This window comes from Lutra lutra, chromosome 12 (genome assembly GCF_902655055.1).
Source record: "Lutra lutra chromosome 12, mLutLut1.2, whole genome shotgun sequence".
NCBI classification, from domain to species: Eukaryota; Metazoa; Chordata; class Mammalia; order Carnivora; family Mustelidae; genus Lutra; species Lutra lutra.
The window spans coordinates 53513989-53537223 of record NC_062289.1 but is presented as its reverse complement, the minus strand read 5'-3'; the positions used below and the strand labels follow the sequence as shown (position 1 = coordinate 53537223).

At 38.6% G+C, this 23235-nt stretch overlaps 2 protein-coding genes across 4 annotated transcripts in view; one reads left to right on the top strand and one right to left on the bottom strand.

Annotated features, from left to right (window-relative positions):
• Positions 1–23235, top strand: part of MYOM1 (myomesin 1) — a 151900-nt gene that overhangs the window by 57310 nt on the left and 71355 nt on the right. For all 3 annotated transcript variants that reach the window (XM_047696346.1, XM_047696348.1, XM_047696345.1), the window contains 8 exons: positions 1478–1570; positions 3274–3362; positions 3473–3535; positions 8614–8778; positions 10916–11077; positions 17645–17786; positions 20423–20622; positions 22325–22381. In XM_047696346.1, the coding sequence (XP_047552302.1) occupies positions 1478–1570; positions 3274–3362; positions 3473–3535; positions 8614–8778; positions 10916–11077; positions 17645–17786; positions 20423–20622; positions 22325–22381 (971 nt within the window). The remainder of the gene's footprint in view (positions 1–1477; positions 1571–3273; positions 3363–3472; positions 3536–8613; positions 8779–10915; positions 11078–17644; positions 17787–20422; positions 20623–22324; positions 22382–23235) is intronic.
• Positions 7367–8481, bottom strand: LOC125082392 (V-type proton ATPase subunit G 1-like). The gene is made up of 2 exons (XM_047697961.1): positions 8464–8481; positions 7367–8365 (listed from the first exon to the last, which is right to left on the bottom strand). Exons 1-2 carry the CDS (start codon positions 8479–8481, stop codon positions 8003–8005), a joined length of 381 nt encoding a protein of 126 aa, XP_047553917.1. The 3' UTR covers positions 7367–8002.

The window sequence follows — 23235 nt, the reverse complement described above, 5'->3', positions numbered from 1 at the left end:
ATATATGGTAAAAAATGCTAAAGTTGTTTGACTTAATTTCATAGGCTATATTTATGTAATAAATTGTATAATAGGCTAAATTTTGGTTTGAAAGAAGAGAAAAAAATTTATGTTTGTATTTGTTTTACTTACATAAAATAAACTTGGGAAGGATTCATAAGAACCCAAGGAGAACAGTAGCTGTGGGAGTAAGCTGGATGGCAGACAAACATGTTTGAAGGAGATCATTCCTTGTGTACCTTTATACTTTCTGGTTCTTGAACCATATAAATGTATTGCCTATTTAGATTTTTTAAATTATAGGAAATAGGGGAGAAGAGAAAAGTTCTCTCTTAAAAAGGGAAGGAATTGAGTTAATTTTATACTTTTTTAAAAAAGAGCCAGATTTAATTGGATTTCCAGTCCAAAGTCTAGATCAATTTTGTGAATGAAAATCTGGATTGTAATCTGTGGGGAGATTCATGCAAATTCATTGGTTCAATGTGTTGGTGTTAGTGAGTAGCAGTTCCTTCATTTACTTACTCAACACCCATGTTTTTGGATCTGTCTGTGAATACGAGGCTAGATCATCAAGCGGGACATTTAAATACTTGTTTGGAATTATTCACATTGCCCCTAGAGTTATTGCCAAAGAGACACTTAAATTTGTCATTGGGCATAAAAATAGTTCAAAACCCTCAGGATAAAGTAGTATAAGAGATGTATTTCAATTAAGAGTGTAGGTATTTGGAAAAGTCTTATTCTGTTTTTCAAATTATGAGAACTTATAAATTCCATAGTAGAATAATACATTGAATTCATTTATAAGATTAGAGTTATTCATGATATTATTTAAAGTTAGCTTTAATTACTACTGTATTATTTTTGGAAAACAACCTACATTTAAAATAGTTTAAAATTGGGACGCCTGGGTGGCTCAGTTGGTTAAGCCGCTGCCTTCGGCTCAGGTCATGATCCTGGGGTCCTGGGATCTTTGAGTCCCGCATCGGGCTCCTTGCTCAGCAGGGAGCCTGCTTCTCTCTCTGCCTCTGCCTGCTGTTCCCCCTGCTTGTGTTCTCCCTCTCTCTCTCTCTCTCTGACAAATGAATAAATAAAATCTTAAAAAAAAAAATAAAAAAAAATAAAAGTAAAATAGTTTAAAATTAAAATTATTTATAATTTATAATTACTTCCCAACATAAGGGTTTGGGGTTTTATTTTAGATTTTTCTTATTTATTAAGTCCAAAGTCTAACCTGATGGGATAGATCTCTCTCAGCCAACTGGTTTTTAAAGTGGGTAATAGCTATTTATTAAAAATATGAAGTTGGATTCTAAGTAGTAATCAGAGTTTGTGGTGAGATTCAGCATGTTAAAGATCATTTTGGCATGCATTGTTTGTTGATAGATAAAAGTCAGAATGAACCTTGTGTGCGTGCTTCGAATCATAAAGCTATTTTTATTTCAACTTACTTTGCCTTGTTTCCATTGTCTCACAGGTATAAAAACCAGGTACCGATCAACGTCCACGCACACCCTGGAAAATATATTATTGAGAGTCGATATGGAATGCATACTCTGGAGATCAATGCGTAAGAGGATGTCAGGGTCCATGTGTGTCGCTTGACAATTGCCTGGGGAGGCATCCCAGCAGTTAACTACCACTGTCCCCCTTTCTTCCCAATGCAACATGCTCACAAAGTGATCTTACATTTGAATTTAAAGATGATGAGAAAAAAAGTTAATTTGTACCTTTTAGCTTATCCTTTTATATACTTCAGAGTTTTTCTTAGAAATTAGTGAGAAAATAAGTTACATAAATAGGCATTTATATTTAATTATCCTTCCCCGTTCCAAGTCAATGTTATCACCATCATCCTTTTTTGCCTTGAATCAGGAAAGGCCATGGAGAATGAGGTGAGTAGCAGTGAAAGTAAGCTGCACTGGGATAAATTCTCTCCTTCAGCTCCCCAGGAAGTGCAGGAAACTATGTACCAAGCCTATCAGACTACAGATGGAGGCAGGACTGGACATGGGATTTTTTAAAGCAAAATCCAAAGCAAAATTTAGAAAGCCAACCCCACATCAAAATTTCTGAGTCCTCAAACGTTTATTCTATCTCTTAATAGGGTTTTGAAATGCAAGCCTGTTTATGTAGATGAAGAAGTCCCACCATTTTCAGTTCACATGAAACCATGACATGCTGAGATGTCAAAGTAAAATTTAAATCATTCTGATCAGAGCAGGTGACACACGTGATACTGGGTTTCAAGTAGGACCCTAGGGCCCTGGGACATTGGTCAAGCACTGACCTTGACCTAAAGGCACTTCAGTTCTGCCAGCTAGTGATTCTACTGAGGCTGCAGAGAGCTACGTGGGTGCTTTATAATTAAATAGTTATGAGAAAGGCAACCATATTGACCTTCCTGGAGTTCCACTGATGTCCATAAAATTTCAACGAAAAAGAATTTTTCACAAATGACACTAAATCCAGAAGGTCAATGAAGAACACAGACACTGGTTATGATGAGACACAAAGTGATCTGCTTTGAAATCTTAGCTTGTTCATCTCTGAGATCATTCTCTCTTTTACTCCATTATTAAACACATCCCAATTTCTGTATTATAACTTATTATAACTTATAGGAACTTCCAGATGGCACTGCTATGTTGTGCTGTGGGCTGAAACTCCAAGTGTAACCTGAACCTTAGTTAAGTTGAGAGATAAATACCATATTTGTACTTTGAAGCTACAACACTGAACCACACATTAGACAGATCCAGATCCAGTTCGTAGCTCAGGGAGGCTGTGGGAGTCCTGCAGGAGAGGCTGTGTCTTTCCCTCTCTGTTGTTGCCCCCAGAGTGAAACTCTCCCCAAGGGAGGCCAGCAGGAAGGCTGTACCCCTGGGGTGCTCTGGAAGGTTACCTGCATGGCCAGACATTTTCTGCTGTTGTCACCACTTTTAGACTGGTTAATTGTAACACTGTTCATGCTGTAATGTATGTGCTTAACAGTTTGTTGACATGGGGTTTTTTGGATATTTTAAATGAACCTGGGCTAGGGTCACAGTGGACTGTAGGTGTCCTCCTCCCGCACTGTGCTGCTGGCCTGAAACTGTAGTAGGTATCTTCTGTTATGTAAAATCCTGCAGGGAGCTGGATAGGGGTCAGCTTGATCCAAAGTCCCCCTGAGCCACATGCTGGCCAGTGATTTGCAGTGTGCTGTGTTAGCAAAGAGATCCTTGATAGAAGAGCTTGCAGCAGTGCTCACTCATCTCCATCTTGTCCTTTCAGATGTGATTTTGAAGACACTGCTCAGTACCGGGCCTCTGCGATGAACGTTAAAGGGGAGCTTTCAGCATATGCTTCAGTTGTGGTGAAGAGTAGGTTTACTCCACATGTTTTATTCGAAGTGTATTTTTAAAAATTTCTTCTCATGGCTAAAAAATAAATCAGGAAGCAAGTTCACGTGCATTTCTGCTTTCTTTTTTAGGATATAAGGGAGAGTTTGATGAGACTCGCTTCCATGCTGGGGTTTCCACCCTGCCCCTCAGCTGTAAGTTTAAAAATATATTTGCTAAGTGTCATCTCTATTTAAAAGACAGCAGCATAAGCCATTCCACAATGCTGAAATAAAAGGATTATTATAATATATGCTAGTATGTGTATAATTGCTATTTATGCTGGGTTTTATTTTTTAGATTCTTTGGTTACTATTCTCTTTCTGAATATAACTGCTTCATTCCGGTTTTCTAAAAACCCAGATATGATGGGCTAAAAATGGCAAATGTTTTTAAGTCTTTCTGTGTTAACTAAAAAAGATCACAACACAAACCTGGGGCAGGTGATTTAACCATGCTCACTACACCTCCCCCCGCCCCCCTGCCCCTTCCCAAGTCTATCCTGTATCAGAACATCCAGGTAAGCATCACATTCTGGAGAAATCTGTGTATGACTCCCACTGCCACCCCCACATCTACCCAGTCAGGGTTGGGTGTCCCCGGTGAGACCACGGCACCTCTATCATGGCATCCACCACACTGAATGCTGTTAACTGGCTTACAAGCCACTTGAAGGCAAAACTGGACCTTTTATCTCTAAACCCCAATACCTGACACAGAATACAATGAAGGAATAAATAAGTACATTAATTTATGAAGTGCAATTTAAAATGGAATCTAGGGGCACCTGGGTGACTCTGTCGGTTAAGCACCCAACTCTTGATCTCGGCTCAGGTCATACATAGTCTCAGGGCCATGAGGCCAAGCGCCATGTTGGGCTCCACACTGGGCATGGAGCCTACTTCTTAAGATTCTCTCTCACCCTCTCCTTCTCTGAAAATAAATAAACAAATAAAATGTTGTCTAAATGTGCTTTAATAATAAACTATTAAAAATATTATTTTTTAAAAAAGATTTTATTTATTTGACAGAGAGAGATTACAAGTAGGCAGAAAGGTAGGCGGGGGGGGGGGGCGGGAACAGGCTCCCCGCTGAGCAGAGAGCCTGATATGGGGCTCGATCCTAGGACCCTGGGATCATGACCTGAGCTGAAGGCAGAGGCTTTAACCCACTGAGCCACCCAGGTGCCCCTATTAAAAATATTCTAATCTGTGGTAATTTGTGAACTTCAGTCATTTCACCTATGTCAGAACATCTTTTCATAGAAGCAATAAAAGTAAAACCCTTAAGGTTGTTCAAATAATTCGATGCTTTCAGTGGTCAGACTGAAAAAGCCAAGCCTGAACTTATTTTCTGATTACTAAAAAATAAGTGATAGTTTTGAATGCTTGATGAAGATATTTTCTCATGTGTCAGTTTTTCACCTTCCTGGTTAGTTTGATGCCTGTAGATGACCTATTCCATCAATTTCATGGGATGGCTCCTAATTTTAATATTCCAAGTTTTCATCTTTGGTATCAATACCATGGGTGGGTGGGAGGCAATGATGGGTAGGAGTGAAGGAGGAACACACCCCAAATCATGCTTTTCTCCATCAGTTGGTTTATATTGAGATAGAATAGTTGAAAATTCTGAACCTATGACTTACCTTCCATTGTCTCTAAGACAGGTTTATTAATCATTTATTTTCAATCATCTGAATGTATCCTGCTCATTCCTCCTGCCATATCATCATCCATATTTCTTCCACTTCTCTCTTCTCCATCAAACCAGGCTCTAAAAGCCCAGCTCAACCTAACTTCTCTAACTTCGTAATCTTTCAGATCCTTCTCTGACTGGTCCCTGAATTGAGTGCAGTTGTTCCTAACACAGAGAACAGAGGGCTTTTATTCATTTACCCAACTCATATATTATGCATCTGCTATGGCTAGGTATAGGTTTAGGTGCTTGGAGTCCACTGATAAACATCATAGATAAAGCTCCCTGCCTGTGGTTCTGTTTTAATAGTTATTATATATTGATCACTTGTATCAGACAGCATACTAAGACATTTTGTTACATGCAATGGTTGTTTAACGCTCTCTCAAAGCTTATAGGTGTCTTTTATCAGTGCTGCACAGATGAGGAAATAGTTTTCAAGAGGTTAAATCATGAGGTAAGACCACACATAATGGTAGAGTAGGGACTTGTAAGTTAGTCCTTCTAACTCTAAACCATATTCTATTTTTTTTTTTTTTTGGTGGAGTGGGGAGCAGAGGAAGAGGGAGAGAGAGAAGGGGAGAAAGAATAAGCAGGCTCCATGCCCATCACAAGCCCAAGGCAGAGCTTGATCTCATGACCCCAAGACCATGACCTGAACCAAAATCGAGAGTCAGATGCTTAACTGACCGAGCCACTCAGACACCCCTCTAAACTATATACTAAAACAGGAATTGCCATTTTCTGTAAAGGACTCCTGTAATTGTAATTTATAAACTAACTAACTTGTAAATTATAAATACTTTAGACTTTGTGGGCCCTATGGTCTTTGTCACAACTACTCAATACCACCGTTGCTACACAAAAGTCACCATAGACCGTAGGTAAATGAATGAGCATGGCTGTGTTCCAATAAAACCTTATTTATGAACATTGAAATTTGAGTTTCCTATGACTTTGCACATGTCACATCTTTGATTCAATCTCAACCATTAAAAAATCAAAAAATTATTTCTAATGGTGCAAAGCAGGAGGCAGTCCAGATCCGGCTCACAGATTTGCCATAACCCTGATGTAACCCATATCTCTATTTTGTAATCTTTATCTCTACCCATAGGCAGCTTTGGAACCCGCCTGGCCTCCCAGACGGCAAAGTCTGATTGAATTGTTTCACTTTTGATCTCAGTGGGACATCATCATTTAGAAGTTGGGTAGATGGAAACTGTGCTTCAAAGAGTTGTTTCACTCTCGGTTAGTGGCTGCCAGAGGACACACAGATTCAAGGCACTATCATGTATTGCTGGAGAGTACAGCTTCTGGAAACAGCCTGCCAGGGTAAATCCCGGCCCTATAGGGTCATTATGGGCAGTTAATTCGCCCTCCCTATGCTTCTGTTTCCCCACCTATAAAACAGAGAGATGATAATGGAACTTACCCGAGAGAGCTATTATGAGGTTTGAGTTAATAGATATTTAACACTGGGAACAATACTTGAAACAAGTTGAACTCAATAAATTTTAGCTTGCATTTTCAAATTACTTCTAAGAGGTGTTAGGAAGAGAGATGAAATATCAGAGATGGGGCCTAAATTTTAGAGTCAGGCAGCTATGGGTTTGAATTTCAATTTCACACATAATACCTTTGAAACCTGGACATTAGTTGTGTATTATTTTTGTGAACCTCTCCATTCTCATCTGAAAGAGAGGAAAAAATATCTGTGCTGTGGGGTTTTTGTGAGGGTTAGACAACATGTCAAATTCAAGTGTGTGGCATGGTAACCTGTTAATGAGTCATTTTCCCAAGCTCTTTCCCTTGAGAAAAGAAGAAATAAAACCTGGGAGGCTTTATAATGTAGGTATTCACTCACTCTGTAAGTAAGATATTTTTAAGAAAAATATTTTTTAAAGTCACAATATTATAAACTTTTCAGTTTAAAATTTCTTATCAATTTTTTTCTCACTCAGATCATTAAAGACACTGAAGCAAAGAATTTTTCCATTAAGTTAAAAAACTCTATTTTTATGAGTAATTGATATGGCTGGTTTGTCTGGAGAGTACAGCAGCTGAGTTTTAAATGAACTAGGAATCTAAAAAGTGCATATATTGTGCTAAGTATTTAAGTCTAACCTAAATGTGGTATTCACTTACATCCTGTGTGAGGTATTATGCCTGCCCCTTAAAATTCTATTCATTGCAACAATAAAAATAAATATTGAGCTTATCTGACCAATGAAGCAAGAATTTCCATTTCACATCATAATATATGGGAATGTGCCATGTACTTCTTCTTTTTTTTTTTTGCATGACAATGTCTTTACTTTTAAATGATTATCAGTACACCAAGTAATAACATGTAACAAGTTCTTGAATTCTATCATCTAATAATTTTGATTAAGAGAAACTAAAAGCAGCCTGAACAATATATACTAGTATTCGTTGTTCTACCCTTAGCCAGAAAGGACTATTTTAAGGCTGGCTGCTGCTTCACACAAGTTATAAATAACTATTTACTACTTTTTCATAGATAAAGCCCCTGACCTTCAAGAAAGCTTTAGGGAAAAAAAAATTTAATCCCTTTCTTTCTTTAAAAAAAAAAAAAATTTTTTTTTTACTACATCTAAGAAAGAAAAGTACTGATATATATGTTGCTTGAGCTAAAAGGCATAGGAAAACAAACCACGTATACACATTAAATTTCTAAGAAATATGAGGTAAAAGGAGAAAATCTTTGGATAAGCTCTACGTTTGTACAAAGAAGCTACATTTGCTATTCTCCAAAAAGTGAAGGGACCTACAACATAATATACAGAAATAATTTAATGCCTTTTCCCAAGGATGTAATTACTCAAGCTTTGCTGAAGCTTCGTTTTCCATGAAGGTATCTAACATTGCCAATCTGCACGCAGAGCTGCTCCTTCCTCCCCTTATCCATTTATGCGGTAATTTTCGTGGATCTCCGGGCGGATGTCACAGACAAAGGCCAGGAGGTTATCCAGGACTTCATCCCTGTTCTGCTGGAAGTAGGTCTGCAGAATGGTCATCTTCTCCTGGGTCTCCTTCTCCACTTCAGTGCTGCAGCTGCCGTAGGATCCCAGAGCCGCAGCTTCCTTGGCCTTGAACTCCTTCTCTCTTTGCAGGCAGTATTGTTCAATTTCAGCCTGAGCTACTTCTTTGGCCTGCTTCAGCCTCTGATTCTTTCGCTTGCGGGCCTCCGACACCTTCTCGGCAGCCCGCTTCTCGGCCTGCAGCAGCTCCCCTGCGACTGGCCAGCCATGGCGGTGGCGACTCTAAGGCCGAGGGAAGCGGCCTAAATCGGTTCGAGCGGGTCCCTCGGGTCAGCTGACCCAGCCGCCTAAGATCTGTGCCTGCGCTCTGCATCCTGCACCAGCGCCCCGCCCACCATGTACTTTATAAGATTTAATTTTTGCCCAGATAACTCATTTGATCAGTGTTTGCTGTGAGCACTTGTTAAAATGCTAGTGTCTCTTTGATAAGAAAAAACAAAATTACTAATGTTTGTTTTTGTTGTACCCAGTTGGTGTGACCCCTTATGGTTATGCATCCAAGTTTGAGATCCACTTTGATGACAAGTTTGATGTGTCTTTTGGAAGAGAGGGCGAGACAATGAGTCTAGGCTGCCGTGTAGTTATCACTCCTGAAATTAAGCACTTCCAGCCAGAGATCCAGTGGTACCGAAATGGTGAGCCTTTATGATGAATTCTCACTTAGGTTCTTATTCACCAGATGGGGAGCAAACGGGGCTTGGCACCAGAGCACGAGTGTCCATAGACCACAGACTTGTTTATCAGAACTGGCAGAATCTGGACATTAGAAGACATGACCTACTGGATGTTGAAAGAGTTTTTATACATATATCAAAGTAGCAGGACTTTTGTAACATATTTGTGGAGGTTGTAATTTCTTATCACCAAGTAATCTGTGGAAAGGATGACAAAAAATGCACTTTTGTAAATTACTTATATATTCATTTTATAAGTTAATATTATTTAGTAAAATTAAGGGAAGTCCACTGAATCCATTGGGACTGTGGAGCATGCCCACTGACCCCTCAGCATGGTGGGCAGAGAGCAGTGTGCTCACTAAGCAGTTGGCCTGAACTTCAGTTGTGCACCCCAGTACCTGGAGCAGTCTGGAGCATCTGGGTCCAGACTGAAGCCAGTAATGGCAAAAGAACTGTGAATGGGGAACATGGCCCTAGGGAAGAGGAGGAGCTCCAAGTGGGGGCAGCATGGAAACCTGCAGTCGGAGCTTGCCAGCCTATCTGTCCTTCCCCAGAGCTCATTTCTATACAGTCTGCACAAATACTAACTTACTGCCCTGAGCATCCAGACAGGAACTACTAGCAACCAGGCAGTAAACTTTGCCAGTAAAATATTATAAAGTAAAATCATGTAATAGAGGCACTGCAGTAAAGTATATGAGGCAGTTGTTGGAATTCCGTAAAAAGAGTTTAGAATCCCTGGTTTTGAAAACTGCTATAAATGTACAGCAAATATTCAGAGGCTTAGAAATGTAAATTAAACTTAAAGGTTGTCACATTTGATGAAAAAGAACACTATTTTCACATGAAACTGTGAATGAAGCAGTATTCACAAGGAAGATAATCTTAAAATTAATTTTTCCTTGTAACTGAAGATGCAGTGATAGAATGCATGAACTGACACATGGATTATATACAAATCATTTTCAGCCTCTTGTATACCTTCCAAAACTTACAGAACATGATAGAGAAAATATCAAAATATTATTATGTATAATTACATTTAAAATTAAATTCAGACTTATGTGAAACTGATCTATATGAAGTCAAATTTTTTTAGAAATTTTGTCCCCTAAGCATCATTAGCTCTAGAGTACTAAAATTTATATTTTGAAATAATTTACCAGAAAGTTAACCCAATGTTAATGTCATAAGAATTTATCTATATAATACTATATTGTATAAAACTATATAATATTTGAAGTATGTAATATCCTAATAGCTATAGTAATAGTTGCATCAACAGCAAGATCCTTCTCAAAATTAAAAATTATCAATTAATTTCTCATCTTGCATTTGCAAAGAGTGACTGACTGAGGTTACTTTTTTTTTAAGATTTATTTCTTTATTTGGGGGGGAGGTGAGGGGAGGGTCAGAGGAGGAGGGAGAGGAACAAGCAGACTCTGCCTGAGCACAGAGCCTATTGTGGGGCTCAGTTTCATGACTCTGAGATCATGACCTGAGCAGAACTCAAGAGTTGGCCACTCAACCGACTGAGCCACCCAGGTGCCCCTCAATTATACTGAGTTAAAATGAAGTTGCCAAAAGTATAAATCTGATGACCTAATAACTGAAAAGCAAGCCTGAAATATCTTATTATCAATCAAGCTATTACATTAATAAAAATTATTTTTGTATATAAAACTTATGATGTGAAAATATTTTTTTTGCAATTTGTGTTACCCCAATTATATGTTATATAGAGTAAAATATTTTGAGAGGAAAAGGCCTTATATATTAGTGTCTGTAACTGTATTTTTTCTCTGCTTTTTGAACAGGGGCTTTGCAATTTCATTTTGCACTGGACCCTGCAGATTATGTATTTGGCCCTGGTCCCTTCGCTTCTGATATAGTATTTTTTAATCAATGTAAACATGACAGAATGGCTCAAATCCCTAGAGACTTCTACTGACAGTAGACTGAAGAGCTTTCAGTATGGAAGAAGAGGGAGAGAGAGAGGGAGGGAGGGAGCAAAAGAGGGATGGAAGGATGGGAAAGGAAGGGAGCAATGGAGGGAAAACTCATTAAATTTTCTTACTTTTAAAAAAATTTCCAGGAGCACCTATTTCTTCATCCAAATGGGTGCAAACACTTTGGAGCGGAGATCGAGCGACATTGACATTTTCTCATCTCAACAAAGAAGATGAAGGCCTCTACACAATCCGTGTGCGAATGGGAGAATATTATGAACAATATAGTGCTTATGTCTTTGTTCGAGGTAAGACCCAGCAAAAAGCAGAACACCCAAGTAGGTTGAAAACACTGAGGCCAAGTCAATCTATCCAAACGTGGTTTTTGTAAGATGAAAGAGCCATTTGAAAATTCTTCCAGAATACATGGCATAGAGTTAATAACTTCCAATAAAATCAGAACTCATATAAAAAGGTTAATCCTGAGGCACCAACCCAAAGCTAACAGAGCCAGACTGTGTTACTGTCATGGATTTTCAGGATTCTATCCTCAGTGAGTTACCAGCGCAGCTCTCTACAGGTGTTGGAGTAGAGATGCTCTATCCCAACAATACAAAAAGCCATTTCAATTTACTGAAGCTGCCATAAAAGAGTGGTGGGCTACGGGGGACTTACACTTTAATATCTATTCCAGGGAGCAATTTCATTATTTTACTCCAGACCCCTTCTTTATAGTTTCAACTTTAATGAACTAGGAAACAAGGTGCTACAACTTAATCCTTAAGGCAAGCTGTGTGATTTTAGGAGTCTTTCTTTGTTCACCTGTGTTTTGAATGGTTTGGCTCTCTACAAGTGGGGATATTATTTCTACACAGGATCGCAGCGCATTTGGAAGACCATTGACACTTCCAGGCAGCAGGCCTGTGTTATGTGTTCTCTTCTGTGCTGATAGTCAGGTGTGGCCACAAGAGGGGACACAGGAGAAGATCGGGAACACAAAATTTATTGCACTTATGGAAGGAGCAGAGGGAGGGGAGACCTTAGGCCATGACTTTTATTGGTGTTTCTGCGGGAAAGGGGAGGTAGGGCAGGATAAACAGTTTAGGATTGGCTAGTTTGAATCATTTTGGTAGACTCTAAGCTATAGGCGTGGTCCCTAGCAGCCTGCTCCCTGGCGCTGCAGTCCTAGGGTGTGCAGGCCAGATAGAGGAGGCACGGCTCTGGATTGGTGGTTTGCTTATCAAAGGCCTGCTCCTGGCTGAGCGGCTGCTATCTCCAAGAATTGGCTAGCCCTAGGTGGGTGGGTGGGGGGAGGGCAGTGCCTCAGAAAGGTTTTTAAGATGTCAAAACATCATAATACACAGAAAACTAAAGTATAAACAATATAGGAGACTTACTAATTTTTAAAAAATCTCTTGTGTGCTAAATAGAATCATAAACTCATAGGAATTTTGATCAAAATGGAACTTTAGAGGTCAGGTGTCCTTAACTGGGATCCACAGACTCTCAAAGGGTCTGATTAAAATTGTATTTCAATATATTTAGTTTCTTTGGCAATCTCATGTATGTTATTTTATGCATTTGGAAGCATTATTTCAAGAAGGGGCCTCTAGACTTTGTCAGTCTGCCAAAGGATGGCTCAAAAAAGTTAAGATTCCCATTCTAGTCCAATCCTTTAATTTTAAGATGCAGAAACTGAGGTTCAGAAAAATAAAGTGATTTACCAAAAAAAGCCTCACGGTTAGTTAAAAGCAAAAGTGGATCTAGGATACAGGTCTTCTGATGCCTAACCCAGGATTTTAATTAGGCTAAGCTAATGAAACAAAAAAGCTTATTTCTCTCCTATGTCTATCAATTCAGAAATAGGGGCGTGGTTCAGAGTTGTAGGTCCCATCTACATTGTTATTCCATGGTCCCCATGGTGCTATCTTGTGTTCTCATCCCAGCCTATGGGAAAAAGAGAGAGAGGAAGTGGATGGGGAGAAGAGAAGAGAGAGGAAGTGGATGGGGAGATGCAGAGTTGTACACATCACTTCTGCATGGTGAACACTTAGCCACATGCACATCTCACAGTGAGGGAAGCTAGGGTGTCATGTGTCCAGCTGAGCAGCCATGTTGCCTGCTGAAGCTGGGGCTTCTAGTACTAAAAGGAAAATGGATACTGGGAATGGTTAGCAGCACACATACACCCCCAGGGAACAGTAACAATTGTGGAATTCTGTCCTAGAACAACTGATAAAGATACATGAATATTAAAAAGAGAGAGAGAGACATGAATATCTACATCATCTGAAAATGTTTTAGACTTTCTGCAACACAAAAGTATTGTGGGAAAAGTCAGAAGTCACTGAGGGAAGAGAGTTGTTAGCATCTGGATAAATCACTGTGAAGACAGACACATTGAAACTCATTAGGGAGTAAGTTTATGTAGACAAACCACCTGGAAAAATCTGGTTAGATAAGGACTGTATCTCTGGTGATTCAAGAAAAAAACCTTAGTTACTTATGCCTTGGCGATTCTTTCATGGGCTTTGTCTAGAAACTCTGATACAGTCTAGGGTTTTCTCAGTAACATTTCTCGATGCCTGTATCCAGAATTGCGGCTCTCCGCCAGATTTAGAGCAGGCTTCACATTATTGACTATAGACAGAGAGAAGGCATCTAAATTTGAAATTTATACTTAAGCTAGTTTTCAAATCTACAAAGTAAGGAAATGGAAAGATTCTAAAATTTATCAGTTTAGGGTAGAGACCAACAAGTGGAATTGCTGGATCACATGTTAAATTTGTGTTCGACTTTTTAAGAAATTGCTAACGTGGTTTTTTGGTTTTTGTTTTGGTAAAGGTTTCTTTTTAAGTGATCTCTATACAAAACATAGGGCTTGAAATAGCAACCCCCAGATCAAGAGTCACATGCTCCACCACCTTGGCCAGCCAGGCACCCTAAGAAATTACCATTATGTTTTAAAGGACAATTTATGTGTTTTATATAAACTTATGTGAGAGAACAGAGAAGATAAATGGGAAAGACAAAATTGGAAAAATAAATTTCAGTAATTGCTTTGTGAATCTAAGAACTTTTAGAAAAAAATTTCACTTATAAGTTTATTTTAAATGATGTATTTTAGATTCTTTAAAAAAAAACCCTTTATTGAGGTGAACTTGATAAACTGAAAGATCCCCCCTATGTTGAGTAGACAGTGCTTTAGAATATTTATAGAGTGTGAAGTCATCACCTAGCATCCAGTTTGAGAACATTTTCATCACCCCAAAGGGTTTTCTTTGCCCATTCCACACTGTCATCCCCAGACCAGCCCATAGGCAACCACTAACCTACATTCTGTCTCTGTTCGCCTTCTTTGGACATTTCTGGATATGGTATGTGGAGTTTTATATCTCTCTTCTTTCAGTAAAACATCTATTTTGAGGTTCATTTATGTTATAAAACATTTTAGCAGTTTGTCCTTTCTTCTTACTAAGTACTATTGCAATGTATGGAGAAGCCTCATTTTGTCCATCCATTCACTAATTGGACAGTTGGATTGTTTCTACTCTCTGGCTATGATGAATAATTCTGCTATGAACATTTATGTTCATATTCATGGATGTATGTTATTATCTCTTGTGGGGAGAGATGTATAAGTGGAATTACTAGGTCATATGTTAAATTTAAGTTTAATCTTTTAAGAAAGTGGTAACATGTTGGGTATTTTGGTAAAGATTTTGTTTTTAAGTAATGTCTACACCCAACTTGGGGCTCAAACTCACAACCCCCGATCAAGGGTCAAATGTTCCACCACCTCAGCCAGCCAGGAATCCTAAGAAATTACCAGCATATTTTAAATGACACTTTATGTGTTTTATAAAACTCTGTATACATTGAACTGCATGACGCCATTTCAGTGCATTTTTAGAGCTCTGATGTTTTTGCTGCTCAGAAAATAGCTTCTGAACCAGAATGATCAGTGTATAAAGCACCATATGTCTGCAGAAACCCATTCCAGAGCTGCACATATTAGACCATGATTTTATTTCATAGGTAGTGTGTGTTCTTTGTTAAAAAAAATTAGATCATGTAAATAAGCAAAGAAAAAAAGAAGAAGAAAGAGAAAAGCTATTCCAATGTTATTATTTTATTACATATTTTTCTAGACTTATGTATTTTGTATATTCTTTCCTCCCCTACCCCCTCCACTGCAGGGAGGGACAGAGATGATAAAGTGGTAAAGGACAGGCTAGAAATGTCTTGAAAAAACAATTACAAATGACAAATAGATGAAAAGGTTTTCACTAGTAATCAAAGAAATGAAAATTGAAATGATGTAACATTTTTATCATATTGCAAAGATTTAAAGGATTTTTAAAATCCACTGGGATAAAGGAATGAAGGGAATAGCACTCCTGTCCATTGCTGGTGTCAATTGTTTCAACATTTCTCAGGATGTTTGCTACTATGTATCAATAGAGCACATCCATCTATTCTAGTTCTAGGAACTGAAGTGGGCAAAGGTAAGAAAAATGTATTGGGAAAAACTAGAAGAAATCTAGATATCTACCCATGGGAGTTATAAAATAAAGTATAATAAATGCTCCATGTAAACAACAGAATACCATACAGCAATGAAAACAAATGGTGTATATCTATACTTACTGATATGGAAATACATTAACATGAAACTATATAGTCCAATCCTGTTTTTATTTTAAAAACAATCACTTTTGAGCTTATAAATATAGAAAAAAAATCAAGAAAAATCTAGGCCAGTATGTTAGTAGTCATTATCTCTGAATTATGAAATTAAAGAGGATTTTAACATATTTTTTGATTATCGTTTCTTTTATAAGAAAACACTGCTTTTATACTAAAGAGAATAGAGTTACTTATATTTCTAAAAAAGTTATTATTGGCTTGTGTCAGAGGCAAAATATAGAGTAGTAGTCTAATCTTTTACCCAATTAATCAAAAGTACAAAAACTTTGCTTTTTGGAGGGTTGAGAAAAAGAAGGACACAGGCTAGCAAAAGGCCTGCCGCTGGCCAAGTGGGCGCTATGGTCAAGCGTTCTCCAGCAGCTGCTGAGAGCCAGGAGCACAGATGTGTCCCAGCATAACACAGTATCTGGATTTGGCTTCCAACAGCTCCTACACAGAACCTGTTTTTAGAAAGACTGTTTAGCCTACCCTAAGAATGGCATGGGCCAAGCAATGCTATAAATATGCTGAAAAATGGTTCCCTGGACTCCTACTGTCTGCCGGGCTCTGTTACATACTATGGATAGTCTGAACCAGGGATTCCTTGTTGTTAAATTATGGGACTGTAGCAAAAGAACATGGATGGAGGTTGCCAGCTGTCTCCTCCCAACTGAGCGGCTTTCCAGCATCCTTCTTCTGTCACTTGAGGCCTATTAACCTCAGCATCTCTACCCCTTTCTAGTTCTGCTCTAACTTCACCATCAGTAGGTTCTCCCCGCCCACCCCCCAATCCAGTGCTCTCAAAGCCTGGAAGGGAAGAAGTTTCTCCCCACCGAAACGCTTGCTTTTAGGGTCCATGATTTAGTTATGTTCTCATATAGTACTTATGCCAGAGAAGTTGCCTAAAACACTTTCCTACAGGTTCATGGGGGCAAGAGACAGAATATTCAAAACCAAAGTGATTTGAGCTCTTCACAGGCAGTGCAAACCTATCCCAAATTTAGAAGTGCACAAATATTTCTGCCTTACTATCAAATGGCTTAGTAATTCATAAGCGTTACAGAAGTATATAGCTCATTATAAAAGAAAAGCGTTTATACAGTCAATAGAAGTGTTTTCCTTGAGATGAGTGGCTCCAACACATCTCAGCCTCCTCTCCGGCCAACTGCAGTTATGAAGAAGGGGACCAGAGGTCAGGAGAAATTGGCAGTGTGAACCCCACCTCCAGGAACCCTGCCTCTCACTGAAAGGGCTATTGATCGATTATTTTCATCCACCTTGGCTCTCCTCCGGAAAACATCCCTGGTTCACTCATTTAGCTGTGCCTGAAGACACTGCTGAGGAAACCACTGTCAGAGGATCTCATTTCATAAACAGTCACTGCCCTCTCTTGTATAATCCTGAACTTGTACTAAACTCTGATAAACTAAGCTCAGATGTGGATATTGCATCAGAATTCCTTTCGCAAGTGTCTCCAGTCTGGGAACAAACATTTGATTAAAGTGAATGTTTTCCTTTCTCTCCCAAAATGGGAGTGACCAGCAGAGGGAAGGGTGAAGCTTCGTGGTTTTTATTTGTTCCCCTTCAGAGAGGTTGGTATTTCTGAGTAACGCTGTATACTAGATATCTTAAGAACAGATTTTCTGGCTCAGCTTCCCTTAGACTTTTCTGCTAGTGGTTCCTAAATCTCCATATTTATTTTCCTTTATTTTTTATTTTTAAAAAAGATTTTATTTATATTTGACAGAGAGAGAGGGAGAACACAAGTAGGAGGAGCAGCAGAGGGAGGAGGAGAAGAAGGCTGTGCACTGAGCAAGGAGCTCGATGCAGGGTTCAATCCCAGGACCCTGGGATCATGACCTGAGCTGCAGGCAGATGCTTAACTGACTGACCCCCGGGTGTCCATATTTATTTTCCTTTAAAACATTTTGGGCAGGTGAAGGCCATGAGGCAAAGGTCATGGATCCTTTTTAGAGCCCTTTCTAACATAATGTTCTTTGTACTGATGATGAAAAGCACACATTGTCATGTTGGTAAGCAAATTCTAAGACCGGAACTTGCTCTGCTTGGGCCAAAGATGTAGCCACTATGGGTGTGGTAAGAAATGTGTGCACTAAGCCCGGGATCGCTTGACTGCGATAGATCTTGTCTGAGAGGTTTAAAGGGATCCTTCTGTATCTCCACAGACGCTGATGCAGAGATCGAAGGAGCTCCAGCCTCTCCCTTGGACGTGGTGTGCTTGGAAGCCAACAAAGATTATATCATTATCTCTTGGAAACAGCCAGCTGTGGATGGAGGGAGTCCTATTCTGGGATATTTTATTGATAAGTTAGTACTTAGTCTAGTTCCAGTTTGAGTGATTTAGTCATAGAGATGCATGCTTGATTTCTTCCACCATTTCTACATGAAATATTTTATATTCTGATCTCTTTCTCTTTTTCTCTCTCTGTCTCTTGCACACACAACACTATCTATTGACCTAAATTCCAAAGATAATTTTTGAATTTGACTACCAATACGAGTCACTTATTTGGCAAGAATGCTATGAATGTGTAGACCTTATAAGAGGCCACTTTGGAAACAGCTTGTGTCCAATATATTTAATGTCCACATTCCTAGTATGTCAGTAATTTAAAAATATTAAATAATTTAAAGAATAATACTTTAGGAATATTTAAAAAAGCTTATTTATTTCATAGGGTGTGTTTTCAAGTTAGACAAAGAAATAACAAATATCAATAGTATTAAATTATGTTCTTTCTACAATTTTTTTTGTTTATGTTCTCCAAAACTTAGAACCTCTGATATTTATAGTAACTGGGTCTTACACATTAATTATCCAGTGAATTTGGACAATACAGACAACAAATTTAGATTATCAACCTAAATACATTATTATCTGACTTAGTTTCTATTCAAATAGTTGCTCCAATTCTCTTCCATTTTTCAGTAATAGAATCTAATTGTAGAAACCACTAGGGACAAATAATCTGTGCCACTGTGGTACAGCAGGTTTGTACCAAGGTATATTAAACCAAATATTTATGATAATAAGTAAATATATGCCCATTGGGCTCAATTCCATCCAGAGAAATTTTTATAATAAATCCTATACTATTTAACCCTATACTAAATACTTCCACATTATTTTGTCATTCAGTAATGATGACCTGTGAGGTTTTTGGTAGATTTTTTTTACATCCTTAGAGACTACTTTATTGTCTTTGGCAGATTTCCGAGGGATTTGCAAGCTTAATCAGTGTAAGACAAGGGACAATCAGAAGTCCATTTTGCTCTGTCATAGTAAAAAATAACCATATTGCAGCTAATATTTATTAAGCATTACCTACGTGCATGACACTGTTCTAAATACATCACATATATTAACCATTAACCGTAACCACCATTTAAAAGGTAGCTACTCTTATCATGAGGAGGAAACAGTTGCTGGCCCAAAGCCACATGCTAGTGAGAAAACAGTAAGTTGCCTAAAGTCCCACAGCTAGTAAGTAGCAGAACTAGAATTCAAATATCAGCCTGGCCATGTATTTGTGTTTCTTTCTGCTCCAAAATGCTGTAGATATCTCCAGAGCAGCTGTGTTCCCCCTTTCTGCCCACATGAGGGTTGGGAAGCACACTATAGTATCACTGGGTCACCATGACAACATCTGCACCGGGAGAGAGGAGGAATCTCTGGAGACAGGGGCAGCTTGAATAATCATCGTAGGCCTCTCGGCTCCCTCCCAAACCCTACACTTAGCAGCTCCAGAATTTCTATAAAGACAAGATTTAAGGGTTGGTGGGGGGCAGGGATTGAAGCCATAGTTCATAGCACTTTACATAAGGTTGAGGAAAAGTCTATTTTCTATATCAAAGAATGGAAGGGTGAGGCTGAGGAAGCAGAGAAACCTCTTGCCCCGATCACCTTTGCCCTTCCATTGGAACCCCTCCCCCATGCAAATTATTTGGGAATTAGACATGTTAGACATGGAGCCATCTTGGGGCAGTGACATAAACTAAATTTCAGTGCTTTGCTCATAAAAACTGATGAGTTACTTAATCCTAAAGCTATATAATTTAATCACAGGCTGCAAGCCCCTCACCCCCTGCCCATCAGGCCACTAACATAATATGAGCTGCCATCTTTGTCTCCAGATGTGACCAGTCCATTCCAGACTACTGTAAAAGCACCTCAGAGGTTCCAAAATCAGAGGTTCCAAAGCACATAATCTCTCCCTCCCAGGTGTGAGAGTTTCCCTGCATCTCACCAATCTCATCTGTTAAGAAACAAATATGTTACAATACTCTCCTCCCCCTTCTACCCACACAGCATGTAATGATCATCAAGTGGGCTCTTTCCAGGGGTGACTGGCTAGCTCAGTCTGTAGAGCATACAGATCTTGATCTCAGGGTTGTGAGTTTGAGGCCCACACTGGGTGTTGAGATTACTTAAGAAAAAAAAAAAAAAGCATGCTACTACAATATAAATAGGTATATTTAAGGTGTTAACTATTTCAAACAGTAGTTTTATTTTTAAAAGAAAATGCATAAAGAAGACGAAGAAGTCACCAACAGTGGAATTGAAGACATCAGCCAGGGAGATGTTTGGGGGATCTTTCCATTCTCTCCATTGTAAAGATTGTACATACCTACCTGTTGCTTCTGTTTTTCCCCCAAAAAGTTCTTTGGCTTAGCACACAAGGCCCCTCAGCTGCTTGCTTTTAGGGAGTTTAAAGGAAGTATGCATATTTAGGAAGGATCTGAGGTATTTTTATTTTTAAAGAAGACACATTGCAATTGAATAGAACTGAGTGGATGCAGTTAAGTAACTATTGAACCACACTTGATCTGGGTATGTTATAGGAGGTCTGAAGCAGTTGGTGGGGGAGGGATTTGCAGATTTGGAGCTATTAATTTAGTCACACTTCTTTTAATATTCTTGCTGACCGCTCTCTTTCCCTTAGGTGTGAGGTGGGCACAGATAGCTGGTCTCAATGCAATGATACACCTGTGAAGTTTGCTCGTTTTCCAGTCACTGGATTGATAGAAGGTCGTTCTTACATATTCCGAGTTCGAGCTGTGAATAAGAATGGAATAGGTCTACCATCTAGAGTTTCTGAGCCTGTGGCTGCTCTGGATCCAGCTGAGAAAGCTAGACTTAAAAGTAAGCATTTTTCAATTTTCAGGATCTTCTTGAACCTTTTTGTCATTGTTTTAAGTAACTACAATAGATCTCTTTGCAAGGTTATTCCTCCCCCCTTCCACTAGAGGGAGAAGAGACTAGGAAATCCTTTATCTATCAGACTATCCTAGGGGGGAAAAAAACAAAACGAAAACCGATTTGTTTTTAGACTTGTCTCTTCACTAAGGGCTTTATTTTTTTGTCTTATTTTTATTTGATTCAGAAAACTTTTCCTTGTTAAACTGAGTTCTGGGCATTCTGTTTGAAATGAAATATGATAAAAGCCTGGGAAGCATTTTTATTTTTTGTTAGCACACCCCAAATATACTTTTCTTTTAATTCTTAATATTATAAGGTAAGTTTCTTAACCTAGAATTTGCCCCTTAGCACATTAATACTCAACACAGTGAACATCTTTATATCAAAGGAAAAACACATTTTTACAACATTATATCTCTATACTTGAGTTACCGTATTAGACAATCAAAAATAATATTTTCATATATTTAAATTCCACATCTAAATGTCAAAACCATGGTACATGATTTATGCTCTACATTTGTTTCATGGGAACCCATATACATCCTCAGTAATAGAGACCATAAAATGACTTTAAAAGATTGTTGGAAATTAACACTTCAGACCATACTGGATATTTCAAACTTGACCCTATAGACATTTAAGCTAAATAATTATTTGTCATGGGGGGGGGGGCTGTCCTATCCCCAAGGGGCAAAATCATCCTGGTTGAGGACTACTGGTCTATGTCATATTTGCAGCATTATTCTTACCTTAGGTACATGTGTGGCATTGTAAAAAGCTAAGTAAAAAACCTTTCTCTGGGGACTTTTTCTAATCAAACTCCTTGATTGCCCTCTGATTGTTTTTTGCCTGCCGCCTAACTTCCCTCCCTCTATCCTAATTCCAGCTCATACTTCATTTACTCCTCTTTTATAAATTCCAATGAAAATAAGGTTGAGTTTGTTTGAGTTGAAAATAGGTTATCTTGCAAATCACCTTTCTGTTTTTGTATTAGCTCTGGTGAAAATCTGTTGATAAAGCAGGAGTTAAACCATTCTCTCTCTTACTTGTGGGAACACAGCAATGAATTTCCTCTTCAAAGAATGAATGAATGAAATGAATTTAAATGGATTTTCTTCTTTTCCTGCCCATTTACCCATTTTCCTTCCTCCAGATCTAAACTGGTTTTTTCATAGATAATACTTTTCAAAATATAATGGAAAGAAATTGCTTTCATTGAATTGTACTGTAGGATTAGCTCCCCTCTCCTTTTTTTGGCTTCATTATTGCAGATAAATAACTACTGGGCTTGCAGTTGTTCCAGAAACATTTCTCCCAAATACATGCTATCTCTTAAGGAGAGATGAGAGAACTTACATGTTTCCAGAGATCTATACTGAACAGTAAATGAACATAGGTTATTTACCTTGCTTGTAAAAGTACAGTTCCAGAAATGTTGACTCCAAATAGGTGGGCTCTGTGCTCTATCAGATTGTGGGTTCCTTGAAGACACAACACCATATATATGCTCAGAAAGATTCATTAGGAAAATATGTAAGTAAACTAGTTAATCAAGCCAATTTGTGGCTACTATGGCCAGTTTATGAGTGCAGTTGAAACTGCATTTATGAACTTTGTGATTTTTACATTTATCTCTGTTCAGGTCGCCCTTCAGCACCCTGGACTGGACAGATCATTGTCACTGAAGAGGAACCTTCAGGTAAAAGCTCAGTTTTCCCCAGATACTGTTGCCAGTGTTTTGCCATGTGGTTTAGCCTTTACTATGGAGGTTACAGTGTATATTATTTAAGATGTTTTGGGAAGAATATCCTGAAATATGTAGAGATCATAAAGTAACGTATATTTTCAGAGAATCACTGTTTCTAAAAAAAGGTTTATTGAAGGGGGCGCCTCGGTGGCTCAATGGGTTAAAGCCTCTGCCTTCGGCTCGGGTCATGATCCCAGGTTCTTGGGATCAAGCCCCACATGGGCTCTCTGCTCTGTTGGGAGCCTGCTTCCTCCTCTCTGCCTGCCTCTCTGCCTACTTGTGATCTGTCTGTCAAATAAATAAATAAAATCTTTTAAAAAAAGGTTTATTGAAGTACGATTGACATAGAGTAAACTGATTTCTGTAAAACGTACGATTTGGCAAATTCTCCATGTGTATACACCTGTGAAGCTGTCACCATGATCAAAATAATGAGCATACCCATCATCCCTAAAATTTCCTCATGTCCCTCTGTAATTCCTTTTTCCTGCCTCTGCCCATCACCAGGCCGTCACTGATCTGCTTTCTGTCGCTCTAGTTTGCGATTTTCCACACTCTTAGATAAATGGAATCTTACTTGTTTTTCTCTGGTTTTCTTCACTCAGCATATTATTTTGAGATTTACTCATGTTGATGCATGTATCAGTTCAAGTTTGTTTTTATCCATTTACTGTCAAAAGCTTCTATGAACATCCTTATTAAGTGTTTGTATGGACTTAAGTCTTTCATTTCTCTTGGATAAATATGTAGGAGTTGGACAGATAGGTCATATGGTAGTTGTATGTTTAATTTTTTTTTTTTTGGTA